We start from the raw sequence: 20773 nt of genomic DNA, 5'->3' as shown, positions 1-20773 counted from the left end.
CTAATGTTGGCTGGCCCGGAACACCTCCATCCACCACCACCCTGGGGACCTGGCTAGTACTGAGCCTCCCCTAATGTTGGCTGGCCCGGAACACCTCCATCCACCACCACCCTGGGGACCTGGCTAGTACTGAGCCTCCCCTAATGTTGGCAGGCCCGGAACACCTCCATCCATCACCACCTAAACTGGCTAGTACTGAGCCTCCCCTAATGTTGGCAGGCCCGGAACACCTCCATCCACCACCACCTAAACTGGCTAGTACTGAGCCTCCCCTAATGTTGGCAGGCCCGGAACACCTCCATCCACCACCACCCTGGGGACCTGGCTAGTACTGAGCCTCACCTAATGTTGGCTGGCCCGGAACACCTCCATCCACCACAACCCTGGGGACCTGGCTAGTACTGAGCCTCACCTAATGTTGGCAGGCCCAGAACACCTCCATCCACCACCACCCTGGGGACCTGGCTAGTACTGAGCCTCCCCTAATGTTGGCAGGCCCGGAACACCTCCATCCACCACCACCCTGGGGACCTGGCTAGTACTGAGCCTCCCCTAATGTTGGCAGGCCCGGAACACCTCCATCCACCACCACCCTGGGGACCTGGCTAGTACTGAGCCTCCCCTAATGTTGGCAGGCCCGGAACACCTCCATCCACCACCACCCTGGGGACCTGGCTAGTACTGAGCCTCACCTAATGTTGGCTGGCCCGGAACATCTCCATCCACCACCACCCTGGGAACCTGGCTAGTACTGAGCCTCACCTAATGTTGGCTGGCCCAATAACACTTCCATCGCCCACCCTTGGGACCTGGCTAGTTCAGAATCTCACCTAATGTTGGCTGGCCCAGAACACCTCCATCCTCCACCTCCATCCACCACCACCCTAGGGACCTGGCTAGTCCAGAACCTCACCTAATGTTGGCTGGCCCAGAACACCTCCATCCACCACCTCCATCCACCACCACCCTAGGGACATGGCTAGTAATGAGCCTCACCTAATACTGGCTCGCCAGACAACACTTCCATCGCCCACCCAGGGGACCTGGCTAGTTCAGAACCTCACCTAATGTTGGCTGGCCCCATAACGCTTCCATCGAAGACTCCAGCCTGCAGGAGGTGAGCCACGGTGTAGTAGGCCATGTAGATTGTTGAATCAGACAAACTCTCAACCAGGTAGTCCTGGTCCCATGGGATCCGGGAGCCTGGAGACGTAACAGTGCTTATCACTCACAGTCAGAGCATTAAGCATGAAAGTTTTTGTGATACAGTGCCCCCCAACCCCCTACAACACTACATTTGGGATCCAAATAATTGATGAGCATTATAGACGGTCAGCTTTCACCAAGGTAGAGTTGTAGCATGACCAACACAACAGTACATGCTCGGCTACCTCACATGATCTACACCATGCCTTGCCTTGCACATTGTATATCAGAGTTTGAAATTAGATTAGAATATAGCAGTTGTTTATGATTCATATTGCAGAAAAAGATTAATCAAGTATTATGTGCAGCAAAAAATCTACTTGTATCCCTTCAGCGATTTCAGGTGAATGAACATGTGATAATAAATATGCCAATAAAATTGTGAAACTTAAGAAAAAACATCACTAGGTGATAATTTACCAATAAAATTGTATTTCCAGTTCTGCTAGACATTGGATTATATGTCCAGTTTTTTTCTGTATTCCAAAAGCCCAAAATAAAGCAAGTCTAGATTTTCCTCAGGTTCATGTTCTGAATTTCACACCTCACTGAGGCTCCTTTTCAATTTAAACAGTTATTTGTATCTGTCAAAATTATATATTTTTTAGAGGTCAAGCATTAGTTACTCTGACATGAATTGACCGAACATGACTCACCTAAACCATATGACCTTGAAAAGGCATGCTCATGCAGCCAGTCTAGTGTAGACATAAAATTCTTGCGAACCTCATCGTGGAATGTCTCCATTGAAGCCAGGCATTCATCAGCTTGTGCCCTCCATTTAGGCTCGCCATAATCCAGATACCTACAAATGTCCAACATACTTTCAATCAGGGACAAAGTTTGAAATGTGGTAATTCTTGAATTATACCATTCCAATAACATATTGAATATAAAAACCATCCCTTCAACATGTGTACAGACCACTGATGACACAGTGAAACAACACACTCACTAGAATCACCCTAAACTCACCGCTGATCACACAGTGCCATAACTCACCACTGATCACACAACTCACCACTGATCACACAACTCACCACTGATCACACAACTCACCACTGATCACAGAGCACTACAACTCACCACTGATCACACAACTCACCACTGATCACACAACTCACCACTGATCACACAACTCACCACTAATCACAGAGCACTACAACTCACCACTGATCACAGAGCACTACAACTCACCACTGATTACACAGTGAAACAACACACTCACTAGATATAATGAATATAAAAACCATCCCTTCAACATGTGTACATACCACTGATGACACAGTGAAACAACACACTCACTAGAATCACCCTAAACTCACCACTGATCACACAGTGCCATAACTCACCACTGATCACACAACTCACCACTGATCACACAACTCACCAATGATCATAGAGTGCCATAACTCACCACTGATCATAGAGTGCCATAACTCACCACTGATCACAGAATGCTACAACTCACCATCCTACAGTGCCACAACTCACCATTGATCACAGAGTGCCACAACTCACCACCGACCACAGAGTGCCACAACTCACCATTGATCACAGAGTGCCACAACTCACCACTGACCACAGAGTGCCACAACATACCACTGATCACAGAGTGTCACAACTCACCACTGATCAAACAACTCACCACTGATCACAGAGTGCCACAACTCACCACTGATTACAGAGTGCCACAACTCACCACTGATCCCAGAGTGCCACAACTCACCACTGATCACATGGTGCCACAACTCACCACTGATCACATAGTGCCACAACTCACCACTGATCACATAGTGCCACAACTCACCACTGATCACAGAGTGCCACAACTCACCACTGATCACAGAGTGACACAACTCACCACTGATCACAGAGTGCTACAACTCACCACTGATCACAGAGTGACACAACTCACCACTGATCACAGAGTGCCACAACTCACCACTGATCACAGAGTAACACAACTCACCACTGATCACAGAGTGACACAACTCACCACTGATCACAGAGTGCCACAACTCACCACTGATCACAGAGTGACACAACTCACCACTGATCACAGAGTGACACAACTCACCACTGATCACAGAGTGACACAACTCACCACTGATCACAGAGTGCTTCAACTCACCACTGATCACACAACTCACCACTGATCACACAACTCACCACTGATCACAGAGTGCTACAACACACTCGTCCGCAGACCGTGACATCACCTTCTTCTCTGGTTCCATGTAGATAACAGCATCTTTCTGGAACAGGAAATATTCAAATCTTTCAATTTCAACTTTCTAAAAGTCTTGCACTTTAAATTATTCAATATGAATATGTTTGTGATTGCAGATGAAAAAATGTATGCTTATCATGACAACATTGTGCAAAAATGACATTTCGGAGGTAGAGACTGTACTGTTTATACATTTGAAACCTCATGCTAGAGTGTTTAGTTCCAAATTCAAACAAAAGGTATCAAACCTAGTCGGACTACATCAAATTATCTCCAAACTCACCATGGCAACCATTTCCTTTTGTATCTTCTTCTTCACATCCTGGACCTTCTGACCTTTGAACTGTCCAACTTTCATGACCTTGAATAACACAGGAAACTTCAATATTGCTTCACTACATGAAATTATTTCAAACAGGGATAGAAATAAAAGCTGGAAAATATATTGCAATTAACACTAAAGAAGTGTTGTTTGCATATTCAGAAAAATGAACTGACGTTCTTAATATTCTTTTGACATAATCTTTTCAAAATAAGAATATGTACAGATAGTCCTAGATTTGAATTGTTACAAAGTGAAATTATTACTGCATATCACTGGTAAAGGCATCTTTTCCACTTGTAAAAACACCTCGTTCAAAAAGTTCAGGCCTTTATGTCATCTTCTATTTCTGTTATCCATTATAAAAAAAGGTAAATGTTACGCTTCTTCTGTTATAGACAATGAAAGTAACCATCACAACCATTGCACAGATCCATGACTTATCTCTGGAAGCATCCTATGCATTTTATGCAACTTGACCATTTTTGAGTGAGTGAGAATTGTAAACGCCACTTTGAACAGTATTCCAGTAATCAAGGTGTGTCAGCTTTGTGTGGGACCAAAGTGATGCAAAGTTCGTGCAAGGTCGTTCTGACGTGATCCGTAATGGGATGTCCTTAGATCTTTGTTTAGCGGTAGTCAGAACTAAGATCTGATTTTAATGAGATTGGGTGATAGACATGACAGTAACTGACCCCCTCATTAAAGCCCTTCAGGTAGACTTTCTCCTTGGCCTCCTGGAGTTTGTCCCGGTCGTTCTGACTCTGGATCTTGAACATGTCACAGGCGGTGACCGCGCACAGAGATCCGAACTCGGGAACTTCTATGATGGGAACCTGGGGAGGAGGAGAAGGAGGAGGCAAGAGTCAGAGTTCTTATTACTGTATGAGTTGAGGAGTGGTAATAAACACATAACACTTTGTTTCAGTTCATGTAACATGAACAATACATATAAACACCACATGCTTTCGCGGAAAACAGATCGTGGAATTCGTTGAATGTGCGGAAAATGGATTCTGACATGATGTATTGCAGTCGTCAGTGTAGGGTTTTCAATTGAGCAAGACAATTTTGATTTTCATGGTCGTAGACCAATATTTGTGGTATTCATAGAAATAACGCGTGTTCTTGCTCCCATAGTTAGTGCTTCATTCCTACATTCATGGCCATGTACCTACCCTAGTTTCCTTATTTTAATCTACTCCATAAGAGAATCACGTTTAGTTCCCCACATGTCATAGTAAGAGAATCACGTTTAGTTTCCAATATATGTCTTAGTAAGAGAATCACGTTTAGTTCTCCATATATGTCATAAAAAGAGAATCACGTTTAGTTCCCCATCTATGTCATAGTAAGAGAATCACGTTTAGTTTCCAATATATGTCTTAGTAAGAGAATCACGTTTAGTTCTCCATATATGTCATAGTAAGAGAATCACGTTTAGTTCCCCATCTATGTCATAGTAAGAGAATCACGTTTAGTTCTCCATCTATGTCATAGTAAGAGAAACACGTTTAGTTCTCCATCTATGTCATAGTAAGAGAATCACGTTAAGTTCTCCATCTATGTCATCGTTTAGTTCCCCATCTATGTCATAGTAAGAGAATCACATTTAGTTCCCCATCTATGTCATAATAAGAGAATCGTGTATAGTTCCCCATCTATGTCATAGAAAGAGAATCACGTTTAGTTCTCCATCTATGTCATAGTAAGAGAATCACGTTTAGTTCCCCAACTGTCATAATAAGAGAATCACATTTAGTTCTCCATCTATGTCATAGAAAGAGAATCACATTTAGTTCCCCATATATGTCATAATAAGAGAATCATGTATAGTTCCCCATCTATGTCATGGTAAAAGAATCACGTTTAGTTCCCCATATATGTCATAGTAAGAGAATCATGTTTAGTTCCCCATATATGTCATAGTAAGAGAATCACATTTAGTTCCCCATATATGTCATAATAAGAGAATCACATTTAGTTCCCCATATATGTCATAATAAGAGAATCACATTTAGTTCCCAATATATGTCATAAGGGAATCGCGTTTAGTTCCCCATCTATGTCATAAGGGAATCACGTTTAGTTCCCCATCTACATGATCTATTCATAGACCCATTAATTGCATAATTTCGTGTGAAGGACAGAAGGTAGACACGTGATCATAGCCCTCCACTACATAACAGGTTGACTGTTGTGCATTACTTTATGGAAACTTTGACTGATTGTGGTCATTTTACACTGTCCTTGTCCAGTCATGTACCACACTGTCTGAATATTTCCCCACGATGAAGTATGTATAGTGAGTGAGTGAGTGAGTGTGTTAGGTTTAACACCGCTATTAACATTATTCCAGGTATATCACGTGTTAGGAAAGCTCTCTGTGATGCAGATCTTGAACGTTTACCACTTTAATGAAACCCACAAGCACTTGTATGGTTCTGGAAAACTAGAAACATAATCGGGGAGAACCAGGATTCGAACCCACGATCATAGGTTTCTGGCGTGCCAAAGGATGCAACTCTGCACAGTGAATTGTAGCTTAAGATGACTGGGCCACCCGTGCCCGTTTGAATATGTATAACTTAATAGATTGTTGAAAACCACACTCACTGGTTCAAAGGGTAGGACCATGTGATCCTTGATGCCATACTTTTGTCGGAATGGCTGAAACAAACAGAGCAAACACCATAACTCAAAACTGTCTCTCACTGAACACTTGTCATGCTTAATATCACATGAATGGCGGATTCTGATTGGCTGAGACATGGCCTATTATTTACCCCGCTAACATGTACGGTATATTTCTTATGTTCCCCACTCAAATTGCCAAACTGTTGGCATGTACAACTAAAAGATTTGTGTAAAGAACTGTTCATTCAACAATCTCTCTCTCTGTGTCTGTCTCCCTCTCTCTCTCATCTCATGTCTCCTCTATAGTGCTGCATGCATATATATTGAATTTGGAATTGTGAATTTTTTGCAAATACAAGGGAGAGGGCAATCTAAGTTGGAAGAACTTGTCCCCCAATCCCATTCACTCCTTGTGAATAAATATGTTTAAATCAACTGTTGGCACTACTTTCACAACAATCCAACTGTAATTTGGTATCTCGAATTAATGATGTAAGACGCCATTCTCCTTACTTGAACTGCATCACATGTGTAGTCCCACTCAACATTCATGTTTCACAGATGCTTGAACAGTTTGTTGAAAAATATAAACTGCACAAAAAAAAATACCTCGTGCCTCACATTTAAAATACAAATGTGTTGTAATAGATTGAATCTAAGCTCACTTCCTTCTTCTTGAGGTCTCGAAGAGCTGCGTAGTCGTCAGGGGAATCAGAAGGAACGCTCGTCACGACACCAGTCCCTGTATGACAAACACGCTTATCTTGAGTAACACAAACTCACTTATCTTGAGTAACACAAACACACTTATCTTGAGTAACACAAACACACTTATCTTGAGTAACACAAACACACTTATCTTGAGTAACACAAACACTTATATTGAGTAACACAAACTCACTTATCTTGAGTAACACAAACACTTATCTTGAGTAACACAAACACACTTATCTTGAGTAACACAAACACACTTATCTTGAGTAACACAAACACTTATCTTGAGTAACACAAACACACTTATCTTGAGTAACACAAACACACTTATCTTGAGTAACACAAACACACTTATCTTGAGCAACACAAACACACTTATCTTGAGTAACACAAACACTTATCTTGAGTAACACAAACTCACTTATCTTGAGTAACACAAACACACTTATCTTGAGTAACACAAACACTTATCTTGAGTAACACAAACACACTTATCTTGAGTAACACAAACACTTATCTTGAGTAACACAAACACACTTATCTTGAGTAACACAAACACACTTATCTTGAGTAACACAAACACACTTATCTTGAGTAACACAAACACACTTATATTGAGTAACAAAAACACACTTATCTTGAGTAACACAAACACACTTATCTTGAGTAACACAAACACACTTATCTTGAGTAACACAAACATTTATTCTGAGTAACACAAACACACTTATCTTGAGTAACACAAACACACTTATCTTGAGTAACACAAACACACTTATCTTGAGTAACACAAACACACTTATATTGAGTAACACAAAAACACTTATCTTGAGTAACACAAACACACTTATCTTGAGTAACACAAACACACTTATCTTGAGTAACACAAACTCACTTATCTTGAGTAACACAAACACTTATCTTGAGTAACACAAACACTTATATTGAGTAACACAAACACACTTATCTTGAGTAACACAAACACTTATCTTGAGTAACACAAACACACTTATCTTGAGTAACACAAACACACTTATCTTGAGTAACACAAACACACTTATCTTGAGTAACACAAACACACTTATCTTGAGTAACACAAACACACTTATCTTGAGTAACACAAACACTTATATTGAGTAACACAAACTCACTTATCTTGAGTAACACAAACACTTATCTTGAGTAACACAAACACACTTATCTTGAGTAACACAAACACACTTATCTTGAGTAACACAAACACTTATCTTGAGTAACACAAACACACTTATCTTGAGTAACACAAACACACTTATCTTGAGTAACACAAACACACTTATCTTGAGCAACACAAACACACTTATCTTGAGTAACACAAACACTTATCTTGAGTAACACAAACTCACTTATCTTGAGTAACACAAACACACTTATCTTGAGTAACACAAACACTTATCTTGAGTAACACAAACACACTTATCTTGAGTAACACAAACACTTATCTTGAGTAACACAAACACACTTATCTTGAGTAACACAAACACACTTATCTTGAGTAACACAAACACACTTATCTTGAGTAACACAAACACACTTATATTGAGTAACAAAAACACACTTATCTTGAGTAACACAAACACACTTATCTTGAGTAACACAAACACACTTATCTTGAGTAACACAAACATTTATTCTGAGTAACACAAACACACTTATCTTGAGTAACACAAACACACTTATCTTGAGTAACACAAACACACTTATCTTGAGTAACACAAACACACTTATATTGAGTAACACAAAAACACTTATCTTGAGTAACACAAACACACTTATCTTGAGTAACACAAACACACTTATCTTGAGTAACACAAACTCACTTATCTTGAGTAACACAAACACTTATCTTGAGTAACACAAACACTTATATTGAGTAACACAAACACACTTATCTTGAGTAACACAAACACTTATCTTGAGTAACACAAACACACTTATCTTGAGTAACACAAACTCACTTATCTTGAGTAACACAAACACACTTATCTTGAGTAACACAAACACTTATATTGAGTAACACAAACACACTTATCTTGAGTAACACAAACACACTTATATTGAGTAACACAAACACACTTATCTTGAGTAACACAAACACTTATATTGAGTAACACAAACACTTATATTGAGTAACACAAATACACTTATCTTGAGTAACACAAACACACTTATCTTGAGTAACACAAACACTTATCTTGAGTAACACAAACACTTATCTTGAGTAACACAAACACTTATATTGAGTAACACAAACACTTATATTGAGTAACACAAATACACTTATCTTGAGTAACACAAACTACTTATCTTGAGTAACACAAACACTTATATTGAGTAACACAAATACACTGATATTGAGTAACACAAACACACTTATCTCGAGTAACACAAACAATCATCAACTCAATGACGCACATATTGCAATGAGTAGAGTATTTGAACTAAAATATAGAACTGGACAGAGACAACAGTTGAGCCATGTACTGACTGAATGAGTGGAGTTTTACACTGCCTTCAACATCACTGTTTCAGGGGAGGACACCAACACAAGTATTAACGATGAGTTGAAACAATAAAAACAAAAACAAAACAGTCCAAACTTTTCCAAAAATACCAGCCATTTTATTACGTAGATTTCGCTTCTGCTTTCTCCAGATTTCGAAACTAGGAATTTGGCATTTCTTCCTACCATATAAAGAGTTGTTTTTTAGCTTTAAGCCAGTTTAGCCTCCAGGGTTCAAATTTAGCTATATAAAACATGCACCAGTGCAACCTATTATTGAAAATTGCATCCTAATATTTATGTCAACATAATCTCTGTGTATGGGTAATTCATAATGCTTTCATGGGCTTGACATCATCAAACTGTGGGCACTTCAAGATTATGTGCACATGTTCCTGTTCTGTTTTACAGCAGTGTGTCATTCATTTATGAGACACTGGCATCAGACCAGCCTATGTTTCAAAATTTGATAAATTTATGGGACCTGGGCCCGGGATCATGAAAGTGGTCTTAGCTCAAATTTTGCTAAGCACGAATTTTGTCTTAAGTTTTAAAGATTTTGCTTAGCTAAGATTCGCTCTAAGACTGGATCTTGAAACGGTCTCAGCAAAATCTTAGCTAAGTCTAAGTCTAAGACCGTCGTCATAGGGACACGCGCACGTAATATCGCACTACTGTAATCATTGGATGCCGAGGTTATTTTTCTGACGCACATTTTCCTAAGATCGGAAAAGAGAAGGTTGTGCGAGAATTGCGCTCACTCGGCACTGGATCTACCTCTGGCTATAAAATTACGCAGTGATGTAGAATATTAAATTTCCTATCTGATGGTGTAAATTTAACTGTAAATATTAAACCGGTTTGAAAAAAGACGCTGCTGAGTTTTGTCCGAGAATTTATTTTGCGTCGAAAAGCAGGAAATTTCTCTGCTTTTTAGCGTACACCAATAAAAGTACTGTGCGACAAAAAAAATTATTTAGCAGCTTTACCGAAACTGTGAGCGAACAAAATACTGCCTAATATTTGAACGACATAAATATATATCAAAGGAAGTTATATGAGTATGTATAACGACATAAATTCAATGCAAAAAATAGCCTGCCGTAAATGACGAAAACTGATTTACCGTTATGACGTCAAAAGGCGACAGAGAGGTTACACGCGTTCAAAGGAAAGGGGGCATAACTGCGCTATGCTTAGCACTAGTTTATTGTAACTAGGGTCACTTGGTGAGAATTAGCTGTCGGTAAGGACAGTGTATTTTCGTGGTGTTTTGTTCACGAGGAACCAAACTATTCCAACACAAATATTGATATTGAAACTGTATACGTTTAGGCATAAAAAAAACCATCAGAAATTATGAAATTTTACTTCATAAAAAATGAGTGATAGCGAAATGGATGGTCCTATGTAAACCATAAATTAGTCCTTAGATTCCAACATTCTCCTGATTGTGCAAGTGTAATTTGACTCATGTTGCACCTATCTAAATGGATCACTAGCAGTATCATCAAATGTTATTAATTACTAAGAAAATGACACAATTCTATTTGACGTCATGGCTGCTTGTTTGTCTTTGATAACGTCGGAGAAAGACGACACTGGTATTTTGATTGATATATATCTCCCCTAATTTACGTTCATGATATGGAAAAAGTCCATGTGTTAAAAACGGAATTTGACGCTTTTTCGACACAACATAAAAAGACTGCGTTTACCATGTAAATAATGTCTTGAATAGATAAACAATTCGATAATGTACAGTGTATCTTAATTGGACAAGACACGCACCTGTTTGGCATAAATTTTACGTAATCATGCAAGTACTCAAAAAATTATTTCAAACCAAACAAAATTATTATTCAATATTGTACATGTATTTGTTCATTATTATGTATTTATATTTCTCATCAGCTTGTCTCAAAATTATACCATAAAAGATGCGAAAAAGCTCTCTTGGTATAGAATTAACAGGATAATCGTATAAGGATAATCGTCCACCAACGGGGTACATGGCACGGGTTATATTTTAAAACTTTTTACAATTCTTGTAGAAATATAGTAAACAGTTTAATATCTTGTGGTCACAATATTTGATAAAGGATGAACCCATTGACTATATAATGCAAAACTAGAGAAATAATTCATAAGTCGTTTGTGACTAACGCGCACCTGGCGAATCGTTAGATATCACTGTTCTGTGTATCAAACGGCATAAAAAAAAATCCAAGACAAGGACAATTCTTCTAGAAATTTGTGCATATATTTTAACGAAAAATAATATCAATTTTCTTTAAGTCATATCTTCAGTTTAGTTATACAGCTATTCGTGGACACTGTTTATATGAACTTATAATATTGACTATTACACTCCCTATAAATACATACATGTTGCAGTTGCATTTACATTTCATCTAGTATCACTTGTCCAAAATAAAGAAATATCGTATACGACACTATAAACTTATCAATTTCATGTGTTAACATTTTTCAAACAAACAGGATATTATTAAAGCTTCATACATGTTGTGGCCTATATCTACTTATGATATCATATTGAACATTGATTAATATCCAAAGTGAAATTAAATGTGTGAAAAAATGTACACAAGACATGCACGATCTACATCATAATTGGAACTGTAAATAGCCTGCTAGGACACAATGATCGTGTGTACTTTCATTCAAGGACCTTCACCTCAAAGAAATTACCTAATATGTACAACATATGTTGACGTATGACATCACTACCGGTGACCGACTTTTACAAAATGGCGTGTTGACTGTCAACAGTACGCGGGATTTTACAAGGGGACTTTCGTTGATTCAGGGTTCGTATATACATAAAAGTGACATGTAAGTAATCAGACCCATTCTTACAATCTGTGTACTGTTATTTGTTGTTATATTTTTCATTGAAACCAACGGAAATTCCGATAAATACTGATAAATACCGTTGTCCTTGTGCGTGATTTTGCGTCAGTCAAGTCATGGCGTCACACTGGACAAGTTCTGTTGAAAATATCAAATCATTGCAAAGTATATATTCCCTAATTCTCCCTACGATTCTCTTCCCGTGTTTATTCTGAAAATGCTGAGCCAATGTACTCAACGAATAGACGAATGGCTTTGTTTACATTTCCAACAAGTGCACTTTTTTCAGCGTTCGTTTTCACGACTCATTTATTTTGCTTCATTACATCTAGACAATTTGTATTGGTGACAAAGACCATTTGGCATTTGATTCTAAAATGTATGAGGAATTCAAGGATGTAGGTATCGCAGCTGATTTTGAAATATACGTGATGGTATTTGCGTCTCATTACCGGTGTACGTATAACGTGATTTTGTAAACACTATCCAATATGGCTGACACAAAGCGACTGAGCAACTGAAGGTGAAAAGCCCAAATAGCAAAAAACTGAAGGAATATCAAAACTTGAATAATAGGTGGGAGACTGTGGGAACGCTGAGTGGGGTAGAATCTATGCCAGTTCATCACTGGTTATACCAACGATGAAAAAAATGGTAGGACGACGAAATCTATATCTCCCAAAGAGCTCTTCGTCGTTGTACAGATCAAGAGGGTTGAATCGGTCTCGAAATGTCCGATGATTTGCTATTTTGTCCTTTTTAGCCCCTAGGCAAACGCATGAGGCGAACAACCTCCGCCATCTTTCTTGCTACAAATTTTGTCTTAAGTCTACTCAGGGGCAGTCTTAGGATTTAAGATCAAATTTTGTCTTAGACTTAAGATATTCTCAGTGATTGAGCTTCGTGATCCCCGATTTAAGACAAAATTTGGTCTTAAGTCTAAATCTTAAGAGTTAAGACAAAATATGATCTTAAGTTAGTTTCATGATCCCGGGCCCTGGTGTCCTCTGGTGCAACTGGGTTTCCATGTCAACATGCACCTGGTACAACTGGGTTTCCATGTCAACATGCACCTGGTACAACTGGGTTTCCATGTCAACATGCACCTGGTGCAACTGGGTTTCCATTTCAACATGCACCTTGTGCAACTGGGTTTCCATGTCAACATGCACCTGGTGCAAGCTAAATCCAGTTTCTTAAAACGAGCCCTGCCCTGTACAGATAGTTAGTTCTGTAGGGTGAACCATCCCCAGCCTCTTCCTACCTTTATCCTCCTTGATGGTCAGCATGGGCAGCGTGTAGATCGTCCGGTAGGATGACAGCGGAGCCGACAGAGCCTGGCCCATGATGTCCTGAAAAGTAATAAGAAATTATTATAGTGAGGTGAGGTGAGGTGAGGTGAGGTGAGGTACTTGCCCACTAAGACAGTTTAACATGAATATCCCATAAGCATATGTGCCAAAAAGTAGTGAGTGCATGGTATGGGCTTAATATTGCTTTTAGTATTACAGTCATACTACAGTGAGTGAGTGAGTTGGGTTTAACGCAGCTTTTAACAGTATTCCAGTTATATCACGACGTGTCAGCTTAATGTGTGAGGAAAGCCCGAAGTGATGCAGGTCTCAGACATTTACCACTTCGGTGAAACCAACGAGCACAGGTATGGTGCTGACAAACCTAATAATTGGGGCGAACCGGGATTCCAACCCACAATCATAGGTTTCTTCGCGGCGCCTTAGACAACTGGGCCACCTGTGCCCCCCAGTCATACTACAGTGAGTCACCCCACATTGAGTTGACAAGCGAGAAGATCCTGGAGTGAGTGAGTGAGTGGAGTGAGTGGAGTGAGTGGAGTGAGTGAGTGAGTGAGTGAGTGAGTGAGTGAGTGAGTGAGTGAGTATTTGCCTCTACCTGTAACATGCCCTACCTGTCCGATGAGTTCCACCAGGACCTTGTACTCCCCATTGACAGCTGTGAATCCCTGGTAGCTCATGTTCCGTGCAGCTCTGCGCGTGCACACAAACACCTCCCCTGTGGCAATCTCTATGGCAACATACTTCATGTCCGGACGCACCCAGCAGTTCGTCTGTCCAAACATGGTCTCTGGGCGCAGAGTTGCTGCAACCAGAAACACCGGACGGCCTGTCAGAGAACTGTGGAATGAAAACAGAAATGTTTATTTTGGCGGAAATAGAATAAACTGACTGAACTGAGGTCAAACAACCCTCTTATCCATTTCTTTATAGATAGGGACAGGCCAGCCTTTATTATGGGGGTGGGCGAGATGGGTCTTTGGGTGGAATCACAGTTTGCTGACACCCATCACCCATCACCCCCCCCCCCCCCCCCCCCCCCCCACACACACACACACACACACACACACACACACCCAATACATGCAACATTTTTTCATGGCCCTCCTTCCCACTATAACGACCAGTCCATAATGTTCAAACGACTCTTTCATTTTTTCTTCTCCCCTCCGTTCCCCAATAGTAATCAATTTTGAGGACATCCATTGTCGCTCTGTCATTTTTTATACCCCCCAACCCCCCAATCTCATCTGCCCCCACCCTACCCTTGATAAATGGCCATGCCCTAAATAACTTCATTTTCTTTATAGATAAATAGAAACCAATTTCTTTACAGATACCGTAAATCTTAAAATTAATGCGAGCAATGCGAAAAATGTGAGTGACAATTTCACAGAGTAGAATTTCTGAAAAAATAAACTGATAGTGAAATTTGAAACCGGCTATAAACTTTAAAGGCCAGCTAGCCCACCTGGTGAGCAATATTATGAAACTATATCACACACGGATCAGACAAAAGCTACATTACATTGAAATTTTGTAAGAGACCACTCACCTGAGTTTTTGTGGGTAAGGTTCCTGGACTTTCATCTTAATCACTGTGTACTCTTGAGGTGCCACACCCTGAAACATTGCAATGATTTTATGAATTATAACATGTAAACAAAAAATCATTTATACTTATCCTGACTCATACTAATTTTGCTTATCACATCTAATTTCCGAAAAGGTAGTGGAAACGTCCTGAAATGTGTTTCCAGAGAACAGAAAAACATTTCACCCACCCCTGAGGCGCCAAGTGCACCAGAATCATATGACCAAGCTGGTATACTCGTCACTCTCTCCCGTCCCTACTTATCGTCCGAAACACACATCTAAAGACAGGACGACTAGGTGGGTGCCATAGCTTATGAGTCAGGATAAGTATACCATATTTCTTGAGTATAGTACGCACTTTTTTTCCCAAAAACACAGCTGTGTAGAAGGGGGTGCGCATTTTAAAAGAAATAATGAGTTCTGATGGTTTTTTCCCCATGGAAAGATATTACCGTGAGCACGTAACATGGGAAACACCATGTCAACAAATCCATACTGAAGTACGAAAATTAATCATGTAATTACACTGTCTGGCTATATCTGGACCTATGTATGTAACTTTTTTCATTAATTTTATTCAAAATTCCTTTTAATATTGTTTAAATTAATTTCCGCGAAATCGTGTGTGTTCGTTTACCGGAATTCGCTGAAGGGGTAGATCTACGGTGTAATTTTTTTCTGAGCTTGACATTCGAATTTTTTTTCTCAAAAATACTGAATCCGCTAGAGGGGGGTGCGCATTATACATGGGTGCCCGCTATACTCAAGATAATACGGTAAATGATATTTTTACTCAACACAACACATGTGTTACCTTGTCTTGATTCATACTGATTTTGCCTGAATCCTACGCTTGGTTGTGGGTTCTGCCTTATTGCAAGATTCAGACATGATCTGTTCATATAACTCCATGGGAAAGTGATAAAATATCCTGTTTAATCTTCTTATATTTTTGCGGGTTACCACCTCCTTTTTGGAGAAAAAGGAGTGAATCTTTGATTCCGATGATTTGATAATGTGAGCTAACTTAAAACGAAATAATGTGTTCAATCTCATTAAAATCAGATCTAAGTTCTCGCTATTGCTAAACAAAGATCTGAGGACATCCCATTACAGGTCACGTCAGAACAACCTTTCATTCGGCCAATCAAAGCGTCGCTTAACAGATCACGAAAGTTACCGTCGGAATGTATTTTCTAATCATGCAACCTCGAAAACATTAACGCGGGGTTTTCCAAACGACAGTTACGGCCCATACGACTGATTCCGTCAAAATTAACGTCTATCTCTCAGTTCCATGGGATAAACATTTGAAAGGAGGAGGTGTTGCACAGTATGTAGTAAGCACTGCCATACACTCTCAACCATATATTAGACATTCCAGAATGTTCATTTGTTCCTTTTGTAAAATATTAATCGAGAACTGTGTCAAAATATTTTTCAAGTGTAGACAGAAATGGAAATCGCTAGGTTGATGGGAGTGCCGTAAAGCTCGAGAAAGCTGCTTTCTTATTGGCTGATGTCGACTTGTTAGTCATGTCAGTCGTCGGTCAAAGTTCATGAAAGGTCGACCTGACGTGACCCATAATGGGATGTCCTCAGATCTTTGTTTAGCGGCAGGGAGAACTTAGATCTGATTTTAATGAGATTGTAATGTCTTCTGAGTTACACTTTCAAAATCAGCTTGTTGTGAAGGTTCTAAAGCGAGATTTTGGAAGAAAAGGACAAGTCCCTCTGGATTTTTACAAGTCTCGGATTAACGGACTAGTGGCCGTGTCTATCCCTGCTCTGCATTGAATTTACAGTGCCTCAGATGACAGAGCACCTCATGGCCCCCATGTCACTGGTAACCACGGTAACATGAACAAGTAAATGTCTTGAAATAGATCACTATTTCATAATTTAGGCAACACATTTGAACAATTTACCACCTGGACTGTCATCTGTTTCATACATTTCATTTTGTAATTGTGTAACATGATTAACAGAACCATCTCAATGAAATAGTGAATAACGAGCCCCGCTTACCTCCCCTGAACTCCGATCATGGTCCATGCAGGGCTGGTTGTCTCTAGGGGAGAAGATGGTGTACCTGGAACACAATGAACCTGATGAATATTCAGTACATCAACACGTGTATACATACACAAGGGACTTTTTTCAGTCTCAGGGAGTGTTATCAAAGAGTGAGTGAGTATGGTTTTTACTCCACTTTTAGCAATATTCCAGCAATATCACGACGGGGGACACCAGAAATGGGCTTCACACATTGTACCCATGTCGGGAATCGAACTGGGTCTTCAGCGTGAAAGCAAATGCTTTAACCACTAGGCTACCCGACCACCCCTTGTTATCAAAGGCAACCCCACAGGTATCCATTACAAATGTTTGTTTGTTTTTTTTTTGTTTAACGCCGCACTCAGTAATATTCCAGCTCTGATGGTGGTCTGTAAATAATCAAGTACGAACCAGACAATCCAGTGATTGACATCACGAGCATCGATCTATGCATTTGGGATACAATGACATGCATCAACCAAGTCAGCAAGTCTGACCACCCGATCCCATTAGTTGCATGCATAGTGGCCTCTTTAAGACAATCATGGGTTGCTGAAGACCAATTCTAACCCTGATCTATATTGGTGTTTACAACATGTACAAGTAATACTGTAATATACAAGAAAATGCCAAAGCTCCCACCTTTTCCCGAACTTGCACTTATCACGTTCCTTCAGCCTGATGCACATCCAGCGGACGAAGGAGTCAAAGTACTTGTTGACATCAGTTGTCAGAAAGCTCCGCCTCCAGTCAACCTGCAGCAGCCAATCACAGAGCTTGTAAGTGAGTTAGTGATTTGGGATTAATGTCGCTTTGAACAGACTCCTGTCCCAACACTGTTACCCCTCACATTAATCACCTGCCCCGACCCCCATCCCAACACTGTTACCCCCTCGCAGTAATCACCTGCCCCGACCCCCATCCCAACACTGTTACCCCTCGCAGTAATCACCTACCCCGACCCCCATCCCAACACTGTTACCCCTTGCAGTAATCACCTACCCCGACCCCCATCCACACACTGTTACCCCTCACAGTAATCACCTGCCCCGATCCCCATCTCAACACTGTTACCCCTCAGAGTAATCACCTACCCCGAGCCCCATCCCAACACTGTTACCCCTCGCAGTAATCACCTGCCCCGATCCCCATCTCAACACTGTTACCCCCTCACAGTAATCACCTGCCCCCGACCCCAATCCCAACACTGTTACCCCTCTCAGTAATCACCTGCCCCCGACCCCAATCCCAACACTGTTACCCCCTCACAGTAATCACCTGCCCCCGACCCCCATCCCAACACTGTTACCCCTCGCAGTAATCACCTACCCCCGACCCCCATCTCAACACTGTTACCCCTTGCAGTAATCACCTACCCCGACCCCCATCCACACACTGTTACCCCTCGCAGTAATCACCTGCCCCGATCCCCATCTCAACACTGTTACCCCTCACAGTAATCACCTACCCCGAGCCCCATCCCAACCCTGTTACCCCTCGCAGTAATCACCTGCCCCGATCCCCATCTCAACACTGTTACCCCTCTCAGTAATCACCTACCCCGAGCCCCATCCCAACCCTGTTACCCCTCGCAGTAATCACCTGCCCCGATCCCCATCTCAACACTGTTACCCCCTCACAGTAATCACCTGCCCCCGACCCCAATCCCAACACTGTTACCCCTCACAGTAATCACCTGCCCCCGACCCCAATCCCAACACTGTTACCCCTCGCAGTAATCACCTGCCCCGATCCCCATCTCAACACTGTTACCCCCTCACAGTAATCACCTACCCCGACCCCCATCTCAACACTGTTACCCCTCGCAGTAATCACCTGCCCCCGACCCCCATCCCAACACTGTTACCCCTCTCAGTAATCACCTGCCCTGATTTCCACCCCAACACTGTGTTACCTCAATCAGTAATCACCTACCTTTACTCCCAAACTTCTGAGGTCATTCTTACAATGAGGGGGGAAGTACTTCAGCCAATGCATGGGGTCAGCAAATTCCTTGATCTCATCATTGGTCAGCCCTAGAGCAGCCATGATCAGCCACTGATACTTGAGACCACCTGTCTTGGCCAACACTTTACTCTGAAAGAAATGCATGACCTTGAATGATGTTGTCAGACCTGAAGTAAACAGTGTGCATGGACATTGTCTTGATCTCATTAAAATCAGGGCCCCATTCCACAAAGCGATCTTAGCCCTACGATTGTCGTAAGTCTATGTTAAAGTATGGGAGTTACGATCGCCTTAGCGCTAAGAAGGCCCAGAGGTCCTGCTCTGATACCTCTGAGCATGATGGTCTGAGGAGACCTCCATATGAGGTCATGTCAGGTGAACTTTCTAATGAGCCAATCAGCATCAAGGCTTCCCAATACTCTGTCCGAGTGAGCGAAGCATTCACACCAGCATATCTGATTTCAGTATCTCAAAAAGTCCCATTATATAGTTGTGGATATGTAATACATCCTGTTTTTTTTGGTTTAATGTGTGTACGTCTCTTATTACATGTTACATTACCACAGGCAGTTATGTGTTCCACACCATCAATGACCATGTTGGTTGAATGTATGCATAGAGAAAGTGATCATATTTTACGCCGCTTTTAGCAATATTCCAGCAATACTATGGTGGAGGAACCAGAAATGGGCTTCACACATTGCACCCATGTGGAGAATCGAACCCGGGTCTTCGGCCGAACACTAATCTGATCACGTGGCCACCCGACCGCCCCAAGTCTGTCTGTCTGTCCGTCTGGATGGATGGACGGACGTACGTACGCATGTATGTATCAATTTGATAAAGTCTGACAGGATTGAAATTGAGGTTAGGTCACAAGGGTTTAACTCTCATTCGAGATTATAGCATTTATACAGCAATGTGTGTGTGTGTGTATGTGTGTGTGTGTGTGTGTGTGTGTGTGTGTGTTCGTGTGTGTGTGTTCGTGTGTGTGTGTGTGTGTGTGTCTGTGTGTCTGTGTGTGTCTGTGTTCTCATCAACACACAACTTCATGCCAAATAAAATCCAGAAATAATGAGACATACATACAAATATATTTTCATTATGTCTGATCCCAGCAAAGCAGAACACTGCACATTGTACAATATTTAAAGAGTGGCCTCACCTTCTTGCCCACCGCCTTGTCCTTGATGACGACTTCCCTGTCCACTGGTGATTCCTCCTCCTCCACCTTCTCCGGGGGAAACTCTGGGGGGAACCCAAAGTCTTCCATCTCTCGCTTCAGCTTATCTGCACACGCCTGGCAAACA

At 41.1% G+C, this 20773-nt stretch overlaps 1 protein-coding gene across 2 annotated transcripts in view; it reads right to left on the bottom strand.

Annotated features, from left to right (window-relative positions):
- The window catches only part of LOC124144481 (leucine--tRNA ligase, cytoplasmic-like), a 45774-nt gene that overhangs the window by 19235 nt on the left and 5766 nt on the right, over positions 1–20773 (bottom strand). For both annotated transcript variants that reach the window (XM_046513893.2, XM_046513894.2), the window contains exons 5-18: positions 20629–20763; positions 19431–19592; positions 18138–18250; positions 17466–17529; positions 15397–15464; positions 14456–14681; positions 13793–13880; positions 7064–7140; positions 6378–6431; positions 4457–4597; positions 3723–3800; positions 3379–3464; positions 1863–2011; positions 1065–1203 (exon numbers count right to left, since the gene is read on the bottom strand). In XM_046513893.2, coding sequence (XP_046369849.2) covers positions 1065–1203; positions 1863–2011; positions 3379–3464; positions 3723–3800; positions 4457–4597; positions 6378–6431; positions 7064–7140; positions 13793–13880; positions 14456–14681; positions 15397–15464; positions 17466–17529; positions 18138–18250; positions 19431–19592; positions 20629–20763 — 1580 coding nt within the window. The remainder of the gene's footprint in view (positions 1–1064; positions 1204–1862; positions 2012–3378; positions 3465–3722; positions 3801–4456; positions 4598–6377; positions 6432–7063; positions 7141–13792; positions 13881–14455; positions 14682–15396; positions 15465–17465; positions 17530–18137; positions 18251–19430; positions 19593–20628; positions 20764–20773) is intronic.

Source organism: Haliotis rufescens, unplaced genomic scaffold (assembly GCF_023055435.1).
Source record: "Haliotis rufescens isolate VD_foot unplaced genomic scaffold, xgHalRufe1.0.p SCAF_7, whole genome shotgun sequence".
NCBI lineage: Eukaryota > Metazoa > Mollusca > Gastropoda > Lepetellida > Haliotidae > Haliotis > Haliotis rufescens.
Note: the sequence above shows the minus strand (reverse complement) of the source record. Positions and strands in the feature narration are given on the sequence as shown.